Genomic DNA, 24,094 nt, shown 5'->3' on the forward strand with positions numbered 1-24,094 from the left:
ACATCAGGACCACGCAGGCAGGCTCAGCAGATTTTTTTTCTCTGACAAAGAAATCCTATATGACACAAAATGCTGTCCAAATATTCAATCAATATAGATATCAATGTCAATAAGGGTATAACTGATAATATCATTGGTATCAATACAATCTTATCAGGTCCCATCCCTAATTAACCAGAGCTCAGGTTACCTCAAATTGCACTGGTGAACGCTTAGATCATTCTTAACATGTTTGTTTTTTAAATGTTAACAAGTTGGCACAGTGTCTTGCAAAGAAGGCTTAAATTTAATATATTTGCTTTAATCAGACATCCTTCCAAAGTTGCCGGAGGCTGTCCATCTCTAGTTACCATGGGGACCATCAGCCTGTTTATAAGCTTCCATTCGTTTACCTGCATAGCAAAAAAAAATAGGAGACATTGCGCTCAACTCACAGTTCGACCTTGAAGACTGGGTGCTGTGCACTGAAACAGTGAAGACGCCAAGGAGAGGTGGTAATAGGGACGGAATAATTCTCCAAAGGGAGGCATGTTGGATACACTTCCTTGATGCCTTCATTCCCAGTTGGATGAATGAAGGGATTTCATTAGCTTGTTTCTAATGAAGTGACTATAATTTGTGTTGTTCCCTTGATTTTTCATGACTTATTATCCTACGCCATGAGGGTCTGTGCCTGAAAAGGTTGTGGCAACCCCCCCTGTTTGGATTCACAAGTTGTGCGGGTTGCAGTCACCTTTAATTAACCCCACCTGTGTATATTGATTGGGAAATTGCCAGAATACATGCTGAAGAAGGGCATCTTTCCTGAAACGTCCGTGTGGCAATATTAAAATGTCGAACTGAAGTGCTGTCCTAGTTTTACCCCCCCCCCCCCTCGAACTGAAGTGCTGTCCTAGTTTTACCCCCCCCCCCCCCTTTTTTTTTTTTCCTGCATAGTAAAATAATGTTGCCATTGGCCAAAAGGCATCAAATTAAAATCCTACAAAACACCAGTTTTATGAAATGCTACATTTACATAAGTCATGGTAAATTGCTTATTTCGAGAGGGAAGTTGTAAAAAAAAAAAAAAAAGCATGTTGACATACGGCATCTCTCATGTTGGTAATTACTGAGTTAATATATTGTGACAGTGTGTGTAAGATACTCAGCAGGCTGGATTTAATTCTGCTTTCAATTCTTAAATCACTCTCAAGACCATGGTCAAATTATGGCCATTATTTTATGAGGCTGGCTGGGCTCTCATGTAATAATTTGCCCTCTCAGACCAATACCAGGCCCTTCAGCAATAACACACTCAAGGTTATGCTATTATTACAGGCGGATGAAGCTTTGGGGGCTTTCTTTCTATTTGCGCCGAAAATGACTCAAGGCCTCAGGCCGGGCGTCCAACACAGACAGCACAGTGACATCTGGTGGCTTGTAAAACTTATAGCAGCCCTTTAAGACAGGAGCCAAGGCACTACCACACCTCGCTGGTTTTAATTGTTTTAGCCTCATATGTGTGCAATAAAAGTCGGAGAAGCCTGCGTGCTATTATTAAATCTGTAATACTTGAGTTCAGAGGTGCTGCATTAAAAGTAGATGCTGTGCAAATAATGAATCATTTAAATGCATAGTCCAAAAAGCCTAGACATGCAGACACCAAAGTTGGCTTATGTGTTTTAAGTTCATGGCTGATATTTATGGAATAATATGTAACACATGAGCTGTGATGTGATTGGAAAATGATACTGACTAAATGCTCTTATTACTTCTATGACAATATTACTTGGTACAAGGTGGAAATGTGCTCATACACATGATTATACCTTTCTGTACATCTCCATATTTTTCAATTTGTCTCCTCTTTTATCTCACCGATGTGCCTATCACATAGTTTAGCTGCAAAACTTTAAAAACTGTCAATTGAATGAGGCTCTTTAAAAGCTTTGGACATCATCAGTCCCGTGGTATTCTTCATTTATTACAAGCTCTGGCACAACATACTGAAACAGTAAGCTTCAGTGGAGTAAACAAACTCTGGTGTGCTGGTATCATACGCCCATCTTTACTATATTGTGTTGTACTGTTGCACAAGTTTCCTGTTAAAGTGATTTTTTTTTTTCAGTTGACTATTGAATTTTTTTTGACTGGAGATGGGGAATGTTTCCCTCCTACCAAAAAACTCAGGAATAAGGGGATGTATATTGATGTATGTTCTGTGCTGACTTAGTCAAGTGTGGCTCAGGCTTGCGATTTTCGTAGATTGCCTTGCAGAGAAACAATTGTCATGTATTTTGTTACACAAAATAATCTCTGACCTTTTGCCAGTGTGTTGCGGCGCAGCAGTTGTCTTGAAATAACCAAAATAATTCTACTTCTCGGAGACCCCACTGTGTTGATTTGTCTGCAGTGCCCCTGCTGTGTGGGAAATGGTGTTTTACTTAGTGTTGCCTTTTAAAGCAAGAATTTTCAGAAAAGTCTCTCCTCTGTCTCAGTGATGCACAGCATGTCACTAAGACTGAAGAGAGGGGCAAATTAATAGGCCATTAAAAAATCCCTGTGTTCTCAACTAGTGTTCTTATTTGCAAAGAAAGTATTTTTCAAGTCTCCTGTATCTTGATACAGTGTTCATACTGTAATTGTTCTCCTGTACAGCTTTGAAGAGATTACTTACTTATGCAGTTTCAATAATATCGATGTGGATCAAATCCTACAGTCTTTTATCAGTGCAAAAATGCTACAGTTCAGCAAAAGCCAGGGTTCCTACGCAAGTATGGAAAGTATGGAAATAAATTTGATCAATTTCCAGGTATTAAAAAGTATGGAAAATGAAAAATAAAGTATGGAAAATATTTATGTTTCCAGACTATTACCACTGTTCTAAAATACTGTTTTCTAAAATAGAAAATCAGGTATTTCCAAAAATAATTTAATCAATCCGGATCGTGTTTTATGCCGGGCCAAGCACAGTTTGTGTGAGAGCAAATGTCTCAGAAAACATACCGCCCCTTTTACCTGATTGACAACTGGTATGTCCAGTCTGCTGCCCCATGACCGTCCTCCAACCCCCCAGGTATCAAGTTTCACTCCAACACTGCATCTTCGACAAGAAGACGAGTTTCACGTGGTTCACAATGGGTAGATGCAAGTTTTTGGATGGATGCCTTGACAATAGGCGATTCTGAGCCACATGAAAGGAAAAAACACCGACGTCTCGTTACTGCATCGCTTGCACCCAGAGTCCCAACCTTTTTGCCTCAGCCCAGACATTGAACTTACCCGAGTTTTTATTTGCATGCCATTATGGTACTTGGCTACAATTGCCTATTAAGAATAATTAAATATGATGTGAAATATGATACACTGATATATTTACTCAGATGTCGCATATTGTCTGAAAACAAACAAACAAACAAACAAAAAAACAAAACGCTGAGAAGTCTGGAAATTAGGGTATGGAAAAGTATGGAATTTTGAAATTCCAAATGTGTAGGAACCCTGCAAAGCTAATACGAGCCTTGAGCAGTCTAATTTTGCCAAATCAAGTGGGTATCTTCCAAACTTGACTATTTTGCAGGCAATTTAATGTGAACCTTCTCTGACTTCCTCAGGATGAACTGCTTGCAAGTCTCAAAGACTTCTGATCTGATAACATCAAACATGAAGCACGAGCTCACTGTCTGAACATCAATCAAACATAAATGTAGTCTACTGATTTACAAATTCCAACTGTGGCTAAGACCTCAATTAAAGTGACTGAGTGTTGAAGGAGGGTCACTGAAAGAGGAACATGTTCCCAAGTAGGTAAATGTACAGTACAGAGTGAAAACAAAGCATGTGGACTGTAGACTGAGTACTAAAAAGAAAAAAAGCTTTAAAGCTTGTTGTGTTTAAGTTAACCTGATAAGCCTTTTAACATTGTAGTTTCTTTGAATTCCAGGATATCTAATCGGAGGAAAACTTTTCAACTTTTAGCAAAATTTGCCATTCAATTTGATGTTGACTGTGTTTTCATGGCATGAATTTCCGTGTTAGTTAATAACCATGCATTAGTAATAATTGCTACTCTTTTCCTAATAAAACCTCTGCTCATGGTGACATAAATATTTTACATGGTCTTGATTTGAATAGTTAATCCGTAAATTGCATGAATTCATAAACAGGTTGAGGCTCACCAGTTCAGGCTGTTGTATCAGTGCTTGGTGTGTTACAACATGGTTTGGATGCACCAGAGGTAGTGGCGTTGACCTCTTACAGGAGTGGTGCTGTTTCTGTCATTCACAGGCACAGTGTGATGTTTAGGTAATGTTGGCTTTCACTACAGCAGGGAGACGAAACCTTTGTTGCTTGTCGCAGATGGGATGTCAGTTGTTATCATTGTTATTTGCTATCTCTGCATCCTCTCCTCAGTGTCCGATATGTCTGAGGGGAGGTAGGGGGGGCTCAGAACAGAGGAGTAAGTGCTCTGATAGTGAGTGTGCACTGAGACAGAGAGATCGAGGCATTGTGGCCCTGCTCCACTTCCCTGTCCCGTCGTGTGGAGAGGAGGGCCCCAATGGAAAGGTTGGCTGAGATTGGGAAGCGATAGGAAGAAAGCTGCTCCATTACCATGATTGTTCTAGGCATAGTTATTTGAGAAAGAAGTGGAAATCGCAGACAGGATTTTTCCCCACAGGGGTGCAGGTAGACGTGATGAGAGGACATTGATGTGCAAAGATTCATACTTGAAGTCAAATTTGACCATACCTCACCACTCTTGCTGGTGCAGTGAAATGGTTTTTGCAAAGTTTGATGTGATACACGAAACAGTGGAGCACAATCCTTTGCACTGCAATTCAGTTTGCTTGTTTTGTATATAATTACAGTATGAATACATTCACCACATTGTGTATATACTGTGAATCGATCACTATATGTTGAAAATATAGTTAGAAATGGCACGGAATTCTTTAAAGTTGAAAAATTTTATTGGAAATGAAGAGGCAGACAGCTCACAGAGTACAAACCCTGGGCTACCCCTGCAGCAAATGATGGGGCTGGGAGTGGGGGGCACAGCTCCTCTGATTCCAGCAGTGGACCAACAGGCTGTCACTAATACTCCTTTGGCTAGAAAGGCCCAGCCAGAAGTGCCTGTTGCTGCCATGAGCGGTACCCATGGTTCTCTGACTGCTTGAGGCCTTAGAAATACCAAGAGACAAACAGGCTGGTCATCATCATGTCCATCCAGGACGGGAGAGTTGTTTGACCACTGGGCCAGAAGAAGAAAAGGGAGGGAGGTAGACACTTACTGTATCAGTGATGGGCCGGTGTGCAAGCAGGGAGTGGGTAGAATTGGTGAAATTGCAGCCACTGTTCCAGTTACTCACGACAGCGAGATAAATATGAGGCAGGGGTAGGCCTTGGCTGATGAGTTGCAGTCGAGAGCCATCATAAGAGCAAACAAGGGCACATTTTAGCCCTGATGGTAACAGCAACGGAGGGTAGAGTGCTAGATTCATGGAAGTACTACGTGATTGGGAGGAGGGTGCATTTATATGTCTTGCAGTAATGAAGCAGAGCATTATTGGGGTAAACCAATGGCAAAGTTCCTTTTTTGTCTTTTTCCAGAGGTTTAAACTGGATACCAAGCTATTCAGTAGCCACTTAGCTACTATCACAAGAGACTTGGAGCTGATACCAATGTTTTTGCTTTCCTGGCTCTTATTCAGCGTGCACATGTAGATTTGGCTCTGTCTATATGCAGTATCAGTTGCCCTTTCTGAAGCCTATAGAGGTGCTTATGATCAGTATAACACACATTCATTGATGATTGAAGGTAAAAGTGGGTCTTTTAAGTGAGATAGATTTTGACAGCTAGTTTAACATTTATTATATATTGAGGAGAATGTCATAGATTGGGGCCTGAGGTGTCATGGGAGATACAGGCTGGGCAGAGTTCCATTGTTTTGGCAGCCTGCAGGGGTTAGGGATTATTTATCCCTGCTAGTGGTGATACAGGCTGATTTCTAAGGCCTTTGATGAATCAAAAACATACCCAACGATATGTGACGGCTTGGCATTAGTGCAGCTTTCTTGAAAAATCGAATAAGTGTAGCTTTCTCTCTACACCACTCTCCCACTGAAAAACACACAAAAGACTTCAGCCTTAATTTTCCTGCTAGTCTTCCCAGATATTTAAAAGCTATGTGTGTGTATATTCACTAGTTTGGAGAGATGTGTGTGGATTGTTATTAGACCGGCGAGGTACAGGGGCTGCTTTTTTCATGATCAGACACATTTTCATCGGAAAGCTGTATTTACAAAGCCATCTTCCTATGGGTACATGAGGATTGGGGTCAGTGCAGGGGAAAAGGGTGACCTTTTAGTCATGCAAGTAGTCCAAATCTACATGTGACACTTGGCATGGTTTCCTAGAATCTCGCAGTGTGAAGGATGATGGCCGTCTCAGTTAATTGCTGTGCTTTCTGTTGATGACTAAATTGTGAGCCAACATCAAAATATTTCAGATTCTGTGCCTCTTAGGAAATGTGCATGTTTGGGAAATGTGTCATTTTGGTGTCAGATATTTGAAAGTTTGGTAACTAATAAAGATTCTCGACTTGCCACCATACTGAGGAGAACAGAGGAATAAGCTTTTGCGTTTATCCTTAACCCTGGGCTTGCTTAGGGATGTTAGGCGTCTGGCTTTGATCCAAAAGCTTTGAAAAAATAGGTGGTCAAAAACATGTTTTCATTTTTACTTCAAATGTTTGACTAATTACAAAATATCACTGCTGCGGGTTTTTTTTTTGGAATTTGATCTTGAGAAAGTGTTTTGAACTTTTCAGTGTTAATTAGGAAACTATTTTACAGATACAGGTATGAACAAAAAAGTGAAAATAGAAGTATGGTTGTCATAAAAACTATGTAGTTATACACATGTATGCTTGTTGTATGTGGCTGTCATTGACTACTCACACGTACTAACATCGGTGGTTCCATCGACCGTTAGTCCAAAGAATGTGCGCTTTCTCACCTCAGACACAGTTTCTCTTTGGAGTGTGTGTCACAAAATTTGAATCGTGTTGAACACATCCAGGTTTCTCTTTGTTGAAGCCACTCACTCAGGTACAGCACTCTCAGCACCCACCTTAGTGCGCTTATGGTTGTAAATAAAACGTTGGCAGCCATTCTGAGAGCGCCGCCTCATAATGTAATGACAGCTCAACAGGCTGCACTCACAGTGGTCGAGGTGGCAGCAAGTTATTTTTAGAAATAAAGTCACTCGAGGTTCGGAAAAGTTGCTAGATCTGGTGAGAACTTCCCAAAGTTTGCAACGCTGAGCCCACCGCTGTAAAGGAAAGTATGCTGTATTTAACGCAGGGTTAAACATTATAAATTATTATAAATCCATGGTTAACATTAGGGATGATGTTGCCAAGGCAGCTTTCCAGTCACCACTAATAAGAAAGGGAACATTCATAGACATATTCTAGAGAAAGTTGACTTTTTTCTGGTCTTTTGTCTGCATATTGCCAGAAAAGGTATTCATTCGTGAGTGCCTTTTCATGAAAACAGGAATACTGCATCTCAAATGAAGAGAAAAGAATATGGAGAGACAGGCATATAACACACACACACACACTTATCTGATTTATCAGGTATTATTAAAATAATATTAGTTCAAGTAGGCTAGACTTAAATTGATTTTCAGGTGTATAAAGAGACAAGTGCACAATACTGGAAAGGGATCCTTGGGCACTTTTGCACATTTGTGATTTTGCAATTGACTGTTAAAGACTCTTTTTTGGCCTTGTGTTGTTTTGATCACTTTTTCCATGGCTGCACTAAAGAGATGTCTTCTTTCTCTCTTTCTTCCAGGGTAGCCTGAGAAGCAGTCATCAGATATCTCCCCAGGAATTCCTGGGAGAGTTGAAGTCAGGGGTGATGGACGAACGTCTGTTTGCCTGTCTAGACTCATTGCGAGTGTCCCTTACCAGCAACCCTGTCAGGTACAGTGCAAGGTTATGGCAGTGGAAATGGACTTGTTCTTTTAAAAGCCCTCCCATTTGTCTCTTTTGTACTTATCACACAGAAGACAACGTCATTTTGATAGGATCACCATCACATGCCATGTTTTATTTAATATTCGTACATGTCTTATTCTTCCTTTTCAAAAATGTGTTTATTCATCAATATAATTCTCACATTGCTTTACTGTAATGAAATGAAATGATTCAGGTAAGACATTTAAAAGGTGTTGAGTAGTGAAGTGAACAAAGCTGCAGCTCACATACTGTGAACCTCAGGGGTTGAAAATGCTACACGAGGAACAAAACACCAAAGCTTAATTACTGAGCTCATCCTGACTTGACCCAGAATCTGAGTGTTGTTCAAACTGAATGCAGAGAGTTCTACAAAGAATAATTTCTAACTTCAGCACACCATAAGCAATGTGAGCAACATACTTTTAAGTCATCTATGAATTGTTTTTTACCAGACGCTCCATGGGAGTCTTAGCGTGGTGACTTTTTTAGTAATAACACAGTCTAGTTGTCTGCAAGAAGAATTAATATAGCATAACTTCTCTATTATTCTATACCAGCTAGTAGTTCAAGATTGTGGATAATTGAGGTTGGCACATTATTGTCAAATTCTATGCAATCTAATGAAATCAATCCAGTAACCCTGCAATGAGAGCTGCCTCTTCAGGTTGTCGTAGATATGAAAAGGGTGCGATTCCACTGCACTCATCACCCAGGCCTCTGTCCACTTGTGATTTAAAGTATTTTTTCATACACTAGCAGGTGTTGCATGCAGTGTTTTTCCATGACATTACTTTTTATAGGGGAAATGGTTAATAAGACATGACAATGGCAATTTAATTTTCAACTTTCATCCCCATGTATAGTCAAACAATCTCATTGTTCATAATTTCTTACTAATTACTGTCCATGTTGTGACATTTATTTTAGCTTGTATGCTTACCTACTAGAACAATAAGTCGCATTAACACTGACATTACGATAAATAGAGCTTAGTGTTGCCAAGGTACTGGAATTTCTAACTTTGATGCAATACCTAGAAAAATACTGATATTTGACACCATATTGAAGTGATAATACAGACATTTCATAAGTTATTAACTGCCAAACTGCAGTAATATTTAGCTTTTTCACTTCGGTAAGAAATAATCCTTACACTAATTGAACCCAATATTTGCAAAAGCTACAATTTAAAAATCATGGCGTGGGCTTCACATGCACACACACATTGCCCTACACTCTATGTAACATGTGAGAGTGGATAAAAAAAAACAACTTGTAAAATGCCATGCCACATGCAAGCTTTGATGTTCTCAGTCCAACTGTGTGAAAATTACCACGGCCTAGCCGGGTTGAAATCCAGTCCATATGTTTACAGTTAACATTATTATAAGAGTAGTGTGGCTCCTTTGGGGAACAGCTTGGTGCGCTGCAGCCCTACACTGAAGTGTAACTGAGTAATCACATAAGATATGCTTTCTCTTCATTTAAGAGCAATAGCAAAGATACAGAAGAGAAAATAAGACAGGTCTCTTAAATAAACAACTAATTGTTTTCCTCTTATGAAAAATCAAAATTCTTATTGCTTATTGCAAACAATAATGCGGCTCTAATTGCTACTTACACCATCTGATATTTTGTTTTTGGATATTTTATGCAGCACTGTGAGGGGAGTCGATGTGAATGTTCTTATCTGTGTATGTGTGTGTGTGAGACTATCATAATCATAACATGAGTGAAGCTCAGGCTTTCACAAATTGACTGCAGTATTTTATTTTCTGTGGTTGTATCCCTAAGTTAAGTTTTGCTCAAGAAAATAAACAAGGAAAATAAAATGCTGCAGCCAATTTGTGAAAGCCTTACCAGCCACCCTATTGATTTACCTTCTTAAAAGGGAAACTTTGCTGATTTTTTTTTATTTTTTTATCCAGCTCTGTGTCACCTCAGTGTGATGCGGTGGATGCGCTCAGAGCAGGCAGCTGTTGCAGATTGGAGCAGAGAAGAAATTAGCAGTAAAGTTGTCAAGTGGTAGTAAATATACAGTATAGTTTGTCCATGAATAAACACTGCAGCTCCTCTAGACCCAAATCAAGTATCCAAGTCCTGCTTCTTAATTGCTGGGTAAAGTGAGGAGCGTTAGCCCCAAGGTGAACATCAGTCACGCTGACAGTGAGACTTTGAGTCAACTAAGTATTTTTAGAGTTGTTTAGCCATAGTCAGCATGTGCTTTAGTTTGTCTGATTTATTACAATACCATTACTGACTGGAGATCAGTAAGAGTCATATTGATTTTCCTACATTTATGTTCACATCAGGCCTGTTGTTCTGCAGTGCTTTGTTGTTCATAGTCACAGTAATGATAATTATACTACTTGTTTACCAAGCTTGAAGTTATCAGTATTCTACAGTGATTGATTGTTTTTACAATTCAGTAGCTAAAAAGCAATATATTATTCGTATCAGTTCATACATCAATTCATCTAATATCATCATAACACGAAGGCCTTGCTGACATGAAAGAGCAGTTTATATGTTGACTGTATCCAGTGTGGTATTGGTCATTCTATATCATGATTTATTGCTTGTGTATATTAGATTATTCTCTTGTTATTCTCTGTTCATATTCCAGATGTAACCATACTACAAATTCTGTAGTTGGACATTTTTAAGACCAGACTAAGACGGTATGCACCAGTGCACATCCTGAATCTAATATTGATGTTGGCTGGGTTGCGCCCCACACTAATACTGTCATATACCGTATACCCTGGTAAAATGTCACAAAGGTTTTAATGTATGAAAAAGTAGATATTACCTAAGCCTAGTGGCTACACTGGCTAGTTTTGTAAAGGTGTATTTATTGCCAGTTCAGGGGGAGGGGTGGTCCTTTGGCACTAACTAAGTCATATTAACAGGCAGGTCCATGGAAGTCTTGTCTTGGTTGTCTCCTCTCTTAGATTTAGATTGTTGCTTTGGGCTTTCTCTGGCTGAAGTCTGGGATTAGCATGCTTGTTTCTTATTATCATATACACTGCCAAAACCACTTTAAAGCCAGTTACGATCTTCCACTCAAACATTTAGTCTTCACTGACTTCCATTCCCTACCACCTCCTATCGCTATGCAGACAAATATATAATGTAAGCTACTTTAATGTCATAGATATTTTTTTTGTACAATATAGTGTTTCCATAGGATTTCAAAATAGCCTTTTCCAGGCCTGGAAAACTTTTGAAAGAATAATTTTATAACATAAATTATCTTCACAAATATGAGCCTTAATTAAAATTGGTTGACGAAAGCCTTTTATTGTCTTTATTGACAAATTCAATGTAAGCGCAGAGCTCTCGGGCTACTTTACAAATGTTCTCCTTGTGAGGTAACATCTTTTCTACACCGACCTGAGTTGCAGTTTGTATGCCAGAGAAATGTAAATTCACGCCATGCCAGGAAAGGGCAGATTTAATAGTGTTTGGCTTCACTTGGACAAGTAAAATAGATGGCTGGGAAAAGGACCTGGGATGTGCAAAATGTGGACAGTCTGGACAAACATTTGATATTTTGAACATGGGAGAGGCAGCACCAGCTAGCCATGCTAAAGGGTCAAAATTGTGCTCTTAGCTCCATCGTTGGATTTTTTTTATCCTGGGTACGACAGTGAGGACACCTTTTGCTCTTCAGGATTGATTCAGGGACTTCGACCTCAGATCAACCTTGTGACCAGTATGAGGCAATGGAGGGAAAACCATCATTTTCAAGAGTGTGGGATGAGGTGAGGATTCTACTTGCCTTGTCTTCTTATCTCATGGACAGGCCAGTGTTGAGAGGGGATTTTCCATTAACTAAGAATTGACTGTGGAGAATCAGAGGGACAAATCTTTGGTGGCTCAAAGGCTCCTTGTTGACAATGTCAGATCTCTTGCGGGCATGACCATGGAAGATATCACAGAAGAACTGCTACTGTCAGCTACAGGAGCCATGCAGAAGTACTGTGGCAACCTGGATGAAGAGAAGAGGAAGAAAGAGCAGCAAGCTGTTGACCTGAAGAAAAAAGCCTTCACATATGAGGTGGATGTTGTGAAAAAGTAGATGGCTAGGAGGATGGATACATTTGCACCCTTGAGAAATCAGTGGATGAATACTCTGAGGGAGAAAAGCAAGAAGCAAACTGACCTTCAGTCACCATATCCATCAGTGTCTGCCAAACTGCAGAAAAAAAGAAAGCACCTCTGCTAGAGATTGAAAAGCAGATTGAAGAGAAGCTTATAGAAATTAAAAAATAAACCATGTGTAGGTTGTTTTTGGGGGTTTCTTAAGGGGGAAGCGCTCTTCTGTTAATGTTCCATTAGGTCAAAGGTAAATCCTCGAAGTCTGAAGATTGCAGTACACTTCACACAATGCCTTTCTTGTAAAGTAGTTCTGTCATGCTGTTCACGGCTGATTGAGGATGACTGTGGTGTTACATCATCTTATGGACTCTGGCCCTGTGTTTTATCCCTGATCTCTTCTGTTTGCAGTCGAGTGTGCTTCTGAACCTGAGGCTATTGTCTACATAGTGGTCGGTAACCTTTTTCATGTGAGGCTGATGCCAGTTTTAAAGCTGAGCTCTGGTCAGATTGCGGGAGTTTAAAATTCTGACCAAATATTTTTGTGTTTATTCACACCCATACAGAGAAATTTATTTCACTGATTATTCACTCTCAAATACACCCTCAAAATAAACAGTAGAGAATAGCATTGCATCCCATGCTTCATGATCTTATCGAGCACCTTTCCGAAGCAAGTATGCATCATCTGGCACTCTTTAACACAGGCAGACTCAGCTTTCTCTTTCTAGTTGTTTTTATACATTCGACTGGATAGATTCATATTGGTTAAATATAGGAATCAATACTCTCTGTGTCTTTATTTGCACCATGTATTTTAGCCCTTGAATCTATCCCTCAAACCATCAAACCATCCTTTTGGATCGGCATGACTATCCTTCCTTTTTCTCCTTCCTTTGCCTCTAACCACTTTAGCATCAGTGAATGAAAATGAGTTTGTTTATATGTTGTTAACACAGCTGGAATCTCTCATCTCATTGATTTTTTTTTTCTTACCAGGTCTTAGACTTCTCATGGCTAATAAAGCCTTTCTACTGCAAGGCTCATCTCTTTGAGTTCATATGTGGATTGCACCCCCGCCCACAGCCACTCTCTCCCACCTACTTACACAGTAGTGCATGAGTGATGGCACATGGGCGTAGGAGTTAAAGAACAGAGACCTCATTATGTTTTCTAGAACCTCTTGAGCGCTGCAGCTCTATCAAGACGTCCAAAAGAAAATTGATGTTAAGAGCTTTTAATCATGATGAATCCACTTTTTGTGAGCCTCGCTTTGTTTTTGATTAGAATCAGTGACATTAGCATAAATGTGCAAACACTGCCAAAAGCAGATGTGATTCAGAACTTGAATTGTACAGACAAACTCAAGTGTTACCAGTAAATATGATCTAATATAACATTGTCAGATAGCTTTTTTGATGAGACATTGGTTGGATTAAAATAATATTAGTGACCATTAGGGGTGTAAATCACTGGTTTCATCACCATACCACATCATATCGATTCTTTGGACAATGATACAATATTTGCAGATATTACAAAGTCTGCCACGATATGATTTCGATCTGACGCGATTCAGGGGCCTGCGATCGATATGAGACGATATTATCTGCCTATTTAACACTTACAGAAGAAGCTGCCATCCCTTTCGTTTTTGCTTTTGGCCATAAAAGAGTAAAACAACACAAGTAAATGCAGTAAAGTTTACTTTAAATGGGCTCCACAAACACATACAAAACAGTACATGGAATAAGTTAACCTTCAGGGCTTTCTGCTAGAAATTATTACATATGCTTATTAGCTTAAGCATGTTTACGTTCTATAAATTAGCCTGGCAGCTAGCAGAGTTATTTTTCTTTCTACTCTTAGCTTAACAAATGTTATGTAATGTTATTATTTTTCTTGCTCACAGTTGGTTAAAGTCCCTGTATCTTCCGACACTCTCCCACAGCACAGTTGAATTTCAGCCTGCATGTGCGTTTTTTCAGCCGAACGTCGTTGAGACAGAGCAGCTAATGTTAGCGAAGTTAGTGGAGTGTGATGCCGTCCAGGCAGGTACGTCATGTTTTATCTCGTAACGGCATTGTTTTTTTATTTATTTATTTATTTATTTATTTTTTTAAGATATTTTTTAAGGCATTTTTGCCTTTAATTGACAGGATAGTGACGTGTGAAGGAGGGCGCTGGAGTCGAACACGGGCCGCTGCGGCAACAGCCTTATACATGGGGCGTCTGCTCTATCCTCTAAGCCACCGACGCAATGTTTTTCTATACGGAATGTGCTTTGTCTGTTGACTAAACAGACAAAGTACATCAGGTCAACTTGACCTGTATTTTCTCCATAATGGAAAATATTTTCACATTGCTGATATACTCCCGAGTAAATAACGTTATCGTCATCGCCTTTCTCTCTGCTGCTTGCTGCTGTTTGACAGTGACACAGACTTTCAGAATAAAGCATAACTTAAAGATGATGATATAGATCGATGATTTCACTTTGCTCGATGATACTGGATTGTTGATCATTGAATCGATATATCGATCCAGATCGATGGATCGCTACGCCCCTAGTCACCATATTAACTTATGTAATACTAGTGCTTAATAATATTAGTGATTAACTATGACTGGATGGATCTGTTCAAAATCTCCATAGATCAATTCAAAAAACCAAAACAAACAAAAAAATGCTTTCAACAGATCAAGTCATTCAAAAGATGTGTCAAAGTGATGAAATTTGGCTTTTTTTTTTTTTTTTTTTACCAGTCATGTTCATCCACACCTCTTGTTATTGACATGTCTCTATGTTTCACTCTTTGCCTGTATCCTCTGCCGTGTTGCACCTGTCTACAAACTAGTGTTGTCACAATAATGGAATTTCTAACTTGACACAAAACCTTGAAAAATACTATTATATTCACATTTTCCATGCCACAGGAAGAACTGACATTGAAGGCATACAAGTTAAAGTTTTATTACAGGATAACTACAGTACAAGCTATGACATGACAACAACACCTACAAATGGTTTTCAGAGCTTGGTGAATCATGAGAGAATTGCAGAATGATAATGGAAGCAACAGGGCTTGAAAACAAAAACTGCCAATATTAGGTCTGACCAGTGTGGTCTGTCTGCGTCATTGTGGTGAACCTGTTACTTTTTAAAGCAGAGAGTGGGAGCAGCGCTAACTGTGGCCAAGCAGAGTGAGGAAATGTGTGAAGAGATGCAGTGGCTTTGCCATTTGGCATAACAGAGCAGGGATTCCTACCTGCTACACAGACTCCGTCTTTGTAGCATGTGGTTGCTGCCAACTGTACTGTGTGCATGTTGAGTTTTGCCAACTGATACTGCACTTTTTTATGCAGGGTTTGGAAGTGTGGACTATATTAAGTGGTACTGAATTAATTAACTGGATTGTTTGAACAACAGGATGCATTGATATGATTGATTTATTTTAATGTGAATTGTAAATACATACACACAAGGTTGCTATGCTGCTTCACATTGCCGCAGGTACCATGCGGTATTAATTTTATTTTAATTAAGAGACAAAAAATAAATAAGATAGACCAGCTGCAGAAAAACAGAGAAGAGCTGCGCAATGGCAGCTTTTGTTAATAATAACGGACGCCCTCTGCTGCACGCATGCCGCGGCACATGTGCTGTGCTGTGTCCGTGTCCCATATATTTTGCAGGCTGGATGAGAAAAAAGATTATTCATGATTTTCCATTGACTGTAAATTGTTTTATGTTTAGAATTCAAGCTAGCTTTTAGGAATTTAGTGCTTTATGTTGTCGACAATATTGCCTGACATTGGACATTGCATTCACTCTGATATCTGGGGGAGGGGTTTATTTTCCCTTGCTTATCACTGGAAACCAATGTATCCACTTCAATTTTAAGTCCACACCGTGGCTCAACCATTCCACCATACCTGTTTTGTTGGCATTTTGAAAGTGGAGAAGAGCAAACTACAGTTTTGGGTGATACTGACAGAACATGTCCATTTAGAGCAGCCGTGATAGCGGCATCAGTCTTGTCTAATCCCGCTTGTCCCACCTGTGGCTCTGACTGGCTCATCGAGTCCCCCCATGGTGCTCATTGGTTGTTTTTTATTTTAACTGAGAAACCATTTCATATCACAATGCCAGATGAATCAGTCAACTCAAACTCAGGAGAGTGGGTGGATTGAACCAAGGCAAGACTATGTGTCTATTTGTGCTAAATGCTATATATATTATACTGTTGTTACTTGTCATAAATATGACAGTGAAGTTTGCACTACATGACAAATACTGACATCAGAAATCCTGTTATTGCAAGAGGCACGAAATGGTTATTTCCAATCGAATGTATATGATAGTTTATATAATGTATAAATGACATATATGATAGCTGGCTCTGTGAGCTCGCATTAAACTGTGAAGTAAACAGCAACAGTCTATGCGTACCCACTGTTGTTTGTGGCACTCTCACCTGTGTGATCTTGAGGAAAACGTGGCCTGCAGGCACTGACTTTTGATTGAGTCACCGCTAATAAAATGGACAGTCAGGCTCATGTATAATGACACAGTCTAGCTTGACCATAAATCTGCCTTGGCCAGAAACAGTGAGCCCGCAGTGGTAATCCCTCGCTATCTAATAGCACCATTACAATCCTGAGTTGTGGGATTGATTTGGCAGTAGAGGTATTTTGTCTGCCACTGCTTTTGGATGCTGATCACTGTCACTTTTTTGGCACTGTTGTAGCAAACATCTCTCACTCACTGCCTCCATCCAATATGTGTTTGCATTCTACTAGTATAGGCTGACAGACTTATGTGCTCCCTCATCGGGTTCCTTCTGGCGGAGCACGCAGACTTAGAGGTAATTTGGTACTTCCTGCAGCTCCAGAGTGTCGCCCTATGACGCTTGCCTCTGACCCCCGTGTTACCTTACCCACCTCAGCTATTCTAGTTCTTTCTCTTTCTGTTTTTGTGAGTAGAGGCCACAGATCTAGCCCACAGGACCAGCAAGGCTACAGGATGTAATTGTATTAAATGGATTTGATAAATGGATCTGACAAACAAGTGGAAATTGGTTTTTGATTTTATATTAAAACTGACCTTCAGGTTTAAGGCCCCGGATTTATTTATTTCTTTCCAGTTTAGCTATAAAGTAGGGTGCAGTTTAGCGTCCCTCTTCCTTACACCAATGTTTTTTAATAAACCTTGGAAGCGCATCCTGTCTCTCATACACCTACCACCCATGTACCCTACACAGATTCACAATCCCTCAAGCGATGAGGCTACAAAGGATATGCATAAATGTTTTATTTGTTTTCATGTTGAAGTGGTAGTTATGTATGCAGTAATGTGAATGTTAAAGCTATACATTTTGCTGTCATTAGTGATATATAAGCAACTCTTGTTAATATTTTAGGACTTAACAGGGTCTTTTTAAGATTGACCAAGCAAAATTATTTTATTATTGTCTGAGGAAGGCATACAAGCATAGAAATTATGTATAATATTCAAAGGTACAGTATGGCTTTGTTTACTGTTAACAAATTTGTAGTGTTTTTTTTAAGCATGTCTAATGGTTCTCGCTAAGTGATACTTAAAATGTTTGGTTGCAGCCCTTGTACCTGCTTTGATTAATATTCTTGAGACATAGATGTATAGCTATTACAATTTTAACTGTTATTATTTAAAAAATGTGTGCAATACTTCACACTGTATTAAAACTACCAACATATTTATATATACAAACGGAATGTTTTTCTTAGTTTTATTACCTTAACATTTAAGGTATTTTAGAAACTTGTTGCTTAGTTTTTATAGGCATTGTTATTGTTATTGGTGGCAACCTGCTAGAGTGGCATCAATTAGTGACCAATGACCTACTCTGTTTCTATTTTAAATGTTCCACATTTCTGTGACTTCAGCCTCCTCCTTCACTCTGTCCCTGGAGAGCCCTCCTGTAGTCAGTTAACTTGCTATACTTGGGACAACATTTTAAAGTTAATTTTTTATTTCTGCTTCATAATCGCTTTAGCGGAGTGCAACACTGTGCTGCACTGCCTGGGAACCTTGAAGGCATTCTCCTGAGACTCCGGTAGAAGTCAAGCTACCTTAGCTGTGAAGTTAGCCAGATAAGGCGCCTCATTTTTCTCTTTGATTTATGACTGTTTTTGTTTCCCAGGGAATGGGATGATGAATTTGTTTTCCTTATTTTTTAATGCTCTCTCCCTCGCTCTGTTTCTCTGTGTCTTTCCGAGATGATAGCCCTCAGTCGAATACTGCTGTGCCTCTTTTGCATCTGTTGATGGTGAGGTGTGATTACAGTATGCCTCCAATCCCAGAGTAAGCATTAATTACTGTTTATTGCATTGTAGGAATATCAAATAAAAGTAGTTTACAGTTTCCTATCCACATCTTGGGAGACTGACCAGCAACATGAGCTGATTTTCCAACAAGTCATGTTGAAATCTTAGGCGGTGCTCCTACAAGACGTGGAGGATTCTGAGCATTTACGTGTGTCAGTTGCAGATGGACAGCTGCTGCCAGAATCGTATTTCTAAACACTGTCTATACTACCCTGGTTCCTGACCTATACTTTTTTCAGCATTTCAGTTTGGTCTGGTGTACTAATTGGTGGTATTTTCCTTGGTGGGAAAAACAACAAAGCCAATCAAAGCTTAGTAGGTGGGATTAAGAATTCATCTTCAAATGTGGATGAGATCAACACAGATATACAGGCTGATGTAAGCCGACTTGTAGATACCAATTAAAAAACAATTCTTCTTTAAGTAACATGAAAGAAGTTAAACACATAATTAATCCGCAACTTTTTTTTTCAAAATAAAATTGAAAATGGTGTTGACGGAAATGGACATCAATTAATACTGACTTAATCAGTTTATTTTAGTAGGCAGACAATATTTACAATGGGCAGTGCACCGTAATCAACACTGAGATTTAAAATACATTGATATAAATGTGCCATGGTTAGCTTAATAGCTAATTTGCAGCAATAGACTCATATACTTGTGAAATGTGCACACTGCTGGATGAGAAAATAGACCACCAAACTCTGGCTGCGACCCTGAAAGCAGCATTTCTGCCATGTGACCACATTGAAGCGACCCAGGCCATGTCACACCGTAATACTGTACGTTTCTGCTCTTTGTCTGAGTGATACCAAATAACCCTAACCATGATAACAGATATCAGTCAGACATAAACCGGTGTTGTGGTTTCTCTAGCAAAGAAAAGCCTGGGAAAGTGTTTCCAGATCATTTTTACACAACACGGCTCCGAACACTGAGGACATTCAGGCAGAGAATGTGATTCAAGTTTCTCATTTGGGATGTGGGAGGGGTGCCAGATGTTAGGAACTAATGAAACCCAAGGGCTGCCAAAGCATGCTAGATTAGCAAACAGAATTTAAAATACTAATTAATTTAGAGTCTAGACAGCCAGCATGTCAAATACAAACCACTTAACTGCACAAGGATAAAGAAACAGGTCACTATATGAATAGAAATACCGATTCATCTTTAAAAGGGATTATCATTGACATTTATATTAGTACAGTAATATCAACTTTACTAATATCTTACAATTTTATGAAATACTTAATTGTGAAAATTGCAGCCTTATTGGTAACGCCCTTTTTTACCATAGTTTTAGATTAGTGTATGGACACATTATTGTTTATAGTGCAATAACAAATCTAGTAATCATGAGGGGCAAAGAGTAGAGTGGTGTGGGAATAGAATATACATGTATATGTGGTTGGCTTGTCACAAAACTAGACTTTCAGTAGTTGATACCAATACCAGTGAATTTCCACGATTCTCGATTCTTATTCGTGCACGGACCCCCCTGGACGGCGCCACTGGCCGTGCACATGTGAGTGATCAACGGTGACAATGTATGTGTTGCCTTATATGACAGCAAAAAGACGGGGACCTTCGACACTTAAGAGGTACGTGACGAAGGCTTGCCATGGAAAGAAGGACGAGAGTCAGCCATCAATGTCCACGTTCGTTTCCTTAAAAAAAGTCGGGTTTAAACCGGGCTCGGGCTCATAATTACATTTAGAGGGATGGGCTGGGCTGGGCTTGGACAGAACATGCACGGGCTGGGGTGGGTTCAGGCTGGAGTTTTTTGGACCCAATCTAAGCACTTGTAGAAGCCATTGTTTCTAGTAAAGACGATGTAGAAGACGTGTTCTTCTTCGGCGCCCGTCCTCGGCACAGACTGACGTGCGTATACCGCTCCCGTCAGTTCCGACAGGAATCGACACGGCCCGCTGAGGGCAAAGTTGTATCCGGTACTTACGGTACCGAAAAAAATAAATAAACTGGTACCGAAGTATTTTTTGTTTGTTGGCATCGACTTGGTACCGAAGTATCGGTCCTCATGACAACCTTAATATGTGGGCCAGTTGAAAGTTAGCATTGCCTGATTTGTCTTGACAAGAAGTCAATGGGATTTCTTCATTGGACTTTGGATTACTGCAGAAAATAAGATCTGTGACAAACAAAAGTTTACTTACATGTCTTGTTTAGCAAGATCATTTTCACAAATGACCACCACTTTTATGATATTTGAAGCATAAATGCAATCACCAGAAGTAAAAAGCTAATGTTGGGCTTTAAAAGAACTATATCACGGTGGCATGACTCTCACGTTGCTGCCACAGAAGGCTGTAAAGCTGTGTTTGGTGTGGTGGCGTTTTGTAGTCTCATTTAGGCACTTTTTAGCACTGCCTTTTTTGAGACACTTAAAGCTTCAAGATTCACAAGTGGAGTATTTAGTCAGGTATTTTATGTCATAGAACAAAACTCTAAAGTCTCTTAAACTTGTTAAGACTTGTTTGAGACATTTAACAAAAAACCCATTCAAAAAAAAAAAAAAAAAAGACTTTGAGACGAGTGAACCGGAAGTGCTAAAATACAAACTCATTTCCAGGCTTTAGGATTCATTCCTGCAGCTTTCTATTAAACACAAGCCTCAATGCCATGAGTGACTCCAGTGGTGGCTTTGAGCCGGGCAGATTCTGCACCGTTAGCCTGATTTACCCTGAAATTGCTTGCCCTGGACAAATTGTAGCAGCGGGACGAATTTCTGCCAGATTAGTTGTCATTTGATGTACAGGTGAAGGGTGTCTCAATGCCTGATTATTTTTCCTGGAGGGTCAATTTTGATCGGCTGTCTAGCAGTGTGCACAGTTCTTTAGTCCGATATTATCGCAGTGTTTTACATCTTGTGGCTAGAACTGTAATATTGAGACTGCTGTGATATAAAACTGAACTTTGCTGCAGTACAGATAGACCATGATGTCTTTATCTTTCAGACATCTGCTTTTTCGTGCTTTTCTATTTGTCTTCTTACTTTCCGTTCATAATAGACTTGTGCAAAGTAATGCTGTATTTCTCTCTTTCAGTAGCCGTTCCCTTTTTATTGGCCATTTTGTTTGAATAAGCTTAATTGGCATTATCGCCCGACTAAAGTGACCGGGGGTTCTCTGCTTATGTTCAGGGTGAGCACCTACGTCATTACCAGCCAATTGATCTGTACAGTGTGAGCGTAAAAGACGCAGGTTCTGGCCATGCATAAAAGGTTGATTGTAGTGTGAGTAACAGCAGGGTACAAGATCAATAGAACTGCACAGCATCTGTCCAGCTTTATCTCCCTTATTCCAGCTTTTTCTGACCTTCAACTATGACACAAAGACACACTCCTTGGAAACATTATTGCCTCAGCCTGATTGTTCTTGCTCTTGAAGATGAGTTTTTTTTCTCATGGTGGTGCGGACAGCTTTTATATTGTCCCTTCCTGAGCTCTGAGATAGTCTAAATTTGCCAGGACCTTTACTAGAAGCCTTTGAAAACTGACTCATGTCAGCACTCTTCCCTTCCACTTTTCGCTCCTGTGTTTCAAGACGGATGTCTTTCAGATTTGTTGCAGAAGACCCTGACAGCACAGGCTTGTTGGTTTCCTGTGCAATAGCTCCTGCGAAAAATCAACTGAATTTTTTTCCTGCGCTCTCTGCCTTAGCTCCTGATGATGAAAAACTAGCATGCAGTCGCCATGAGTTATGCATTTCAATGAAGCTTATGTCACCACTACCACCTTGCTTACTCTATAACTAGAATGGCCTGAGCCATGGCCCAGTGAGAAGAGAAGGCTAAATTGATTTTTTTTCTCAAACATGAGAGCCTCATTACTTAGCTACCTTGGCAGCAGCCGTCCCTGTCTTTATCAGAATGGCATTGACGGTTTTTGTCAGCCTCCCTTATTTTCCTGACCCTGTCACACACCTACACACACGGCCATACACCTTGATGATACAGAGGCCTACACAGCTTCTCTGCCTCTTGTCCTTCTTTTGTAAGAGGAAGGCAGATGACAAGTTTTTTTTTTTTTTTAATAACAGCTGAGGTCAGGTAAAATTGAAGCCTTGGTGATTTTAAAGTAACAATTCATTCCTATTAAATATGTATATGTCAGGAGCATTTCAAGATCAGTGTTGTTTCTTTTCGTTTGTGTAATGAATGCCCTTGACTGTATCAAAGCCCAATGCATCATGGCTTACCTAATTTAGGCAAATCATTTTTCAAAACATAGAGGCTTGGTTACATCAAAAGCAGCAAATGTTTCTTCCCAAGTGACTTGCGTAGTCCTACATCTAACTCACAAGGTATAGTATGGACCCAAAGCCCAGATCTATGATTCCCAGAATAAGGCTGATAATGTACAAATGACTTTGCTGTATTTCTCAGTAAAGATTAGACATATCCAGCATACTGATATTGCAAGTACTGTGTGTACTGAGCTGTGATGTGTCAAATGACTAGCTGCTATTCAATGGTGATTTTGCAGTCAGGAAATACTAAGTTTCCCCTTTACTGCAATGTGCAATACAGGGAGGCTCTCAACTTGGGTGGGGTCAAACATCTGACTGCTCACATTGAGTGCTGCCCTTCCTTTTGACTTTTTTAACTGCACCACCAGATGGCAGGCATCAATAGAGTTCCACATCCAGGGGTGTGGACATTGGAGGACAACTGACATCAGGCACTTGGCCATGGGCATGGATCCAACATCCTTACTGCTTCTGGTTCTCCAACATGCTCTGGGGGCCTTTGCTCTCCTCTTATCCGCTATGACTACCTCTTCAACCCGGGTAAAACCTCCAGCATGCTCCGCAGGCCCTGGATTGACTCTCCGCCGCCTGGCTTTATCCCACAGCCCCTAAGCAGCCTTCAGCAAGCCCCACTGACAAATGCTGGCTCCGCTCCTCTGCCAGAGAACCAGAGGAAGGGTGAGAGGTTGGCGGGGCTCAAGCCCACAGTCCAGGGCCCTTTGCTGGCCTTTTTCCAGTGTACACATAGCCCTGGATGTGGAGCTGTAGACTCTGTTTTTTTGGGGGGGATTTTGTAGGGTGAGACTTGGCAAAAAAGCAGTGAGATCCATAACAATATGTAAATTCATTAAATTCAGTCCTCCATATTTCTATTGTCCAAACTGCTATTGTCATATTTCCCAGAGACGAACTGTACTGCACCCTGTGGTCCCTTTGCCTCACTCCTGCCTATGAGGCCACTTAGCTGGGAGGAGAGCAGGCAGCAGCTCTGGGACAAACCTTTGGTTATCGGCTCTGGCAACTTGAATTCAGCCAGCACAAACCCTGACTTCCTGCTGGATGAGCAGTTGTTGTTGTTATACATACCGGCGAAGTAGTCTCATAGGTGGGGAGTGAGGCAGAGAGGTACCCGAGGGTGTGCTTGCTGGCTAACGCAGCAAACATGGCCGAACCTGCTAACATAGGGTGCTGCTCAACCCATGTTTACCTCCGCCCATGTTGACCGCTACCTCTCAATAACACAGATGATTGCCCAACTCCAGCATACATTGGATGGTTACATGTGTGCAATACTCACTAATACACATTTAAGATATTTGAGACTATGCATGTTGTAACTTTGTT

At 40.2% G+C, this 24,094-nt stretch overlaps 1 protein-coding gene across 3 annotated transcripts in view; it reads left to right on the forward strand.

The window, feature by feature from the left end:
* LOC126392085 (protein diaphanous homolog 3-like) overlaps positions 1–24,094 on the forward strand; it is a 244,843-nt gene that overhangs the window by 15,870 nt on the left and 204,879 nt on the right. For all 3 annotated transcript variants that reach the window (XM_050049310.1, XM_050047664.1, XM_050048467.1), the window contains one exon: positions 7,843–7,973. In XM_050049310.1, the coding sequence (XP_049905267.1) occupies positions 7,843–7,973 (131 nt within the window). The remainder of the gene's footprint in view (positions 1–7,842; positions 7,974–24,094) is intronic.

Source organism: Epinephelus moara, chromosome 1 (genome assembly GCF_006386435.1).
Source record: "Epinephelus moara isolate mb chromosome 1, YSFRI_EMoa_1.0, whole genome shotgun sequence".
In the NCBI taxonomy this organism is placed as follows: Eukaryota; Metazoa; Chordata; class Actinopteri; order Perciformes; family Serranidae; genus Epinephelus; species Epinephelus moara.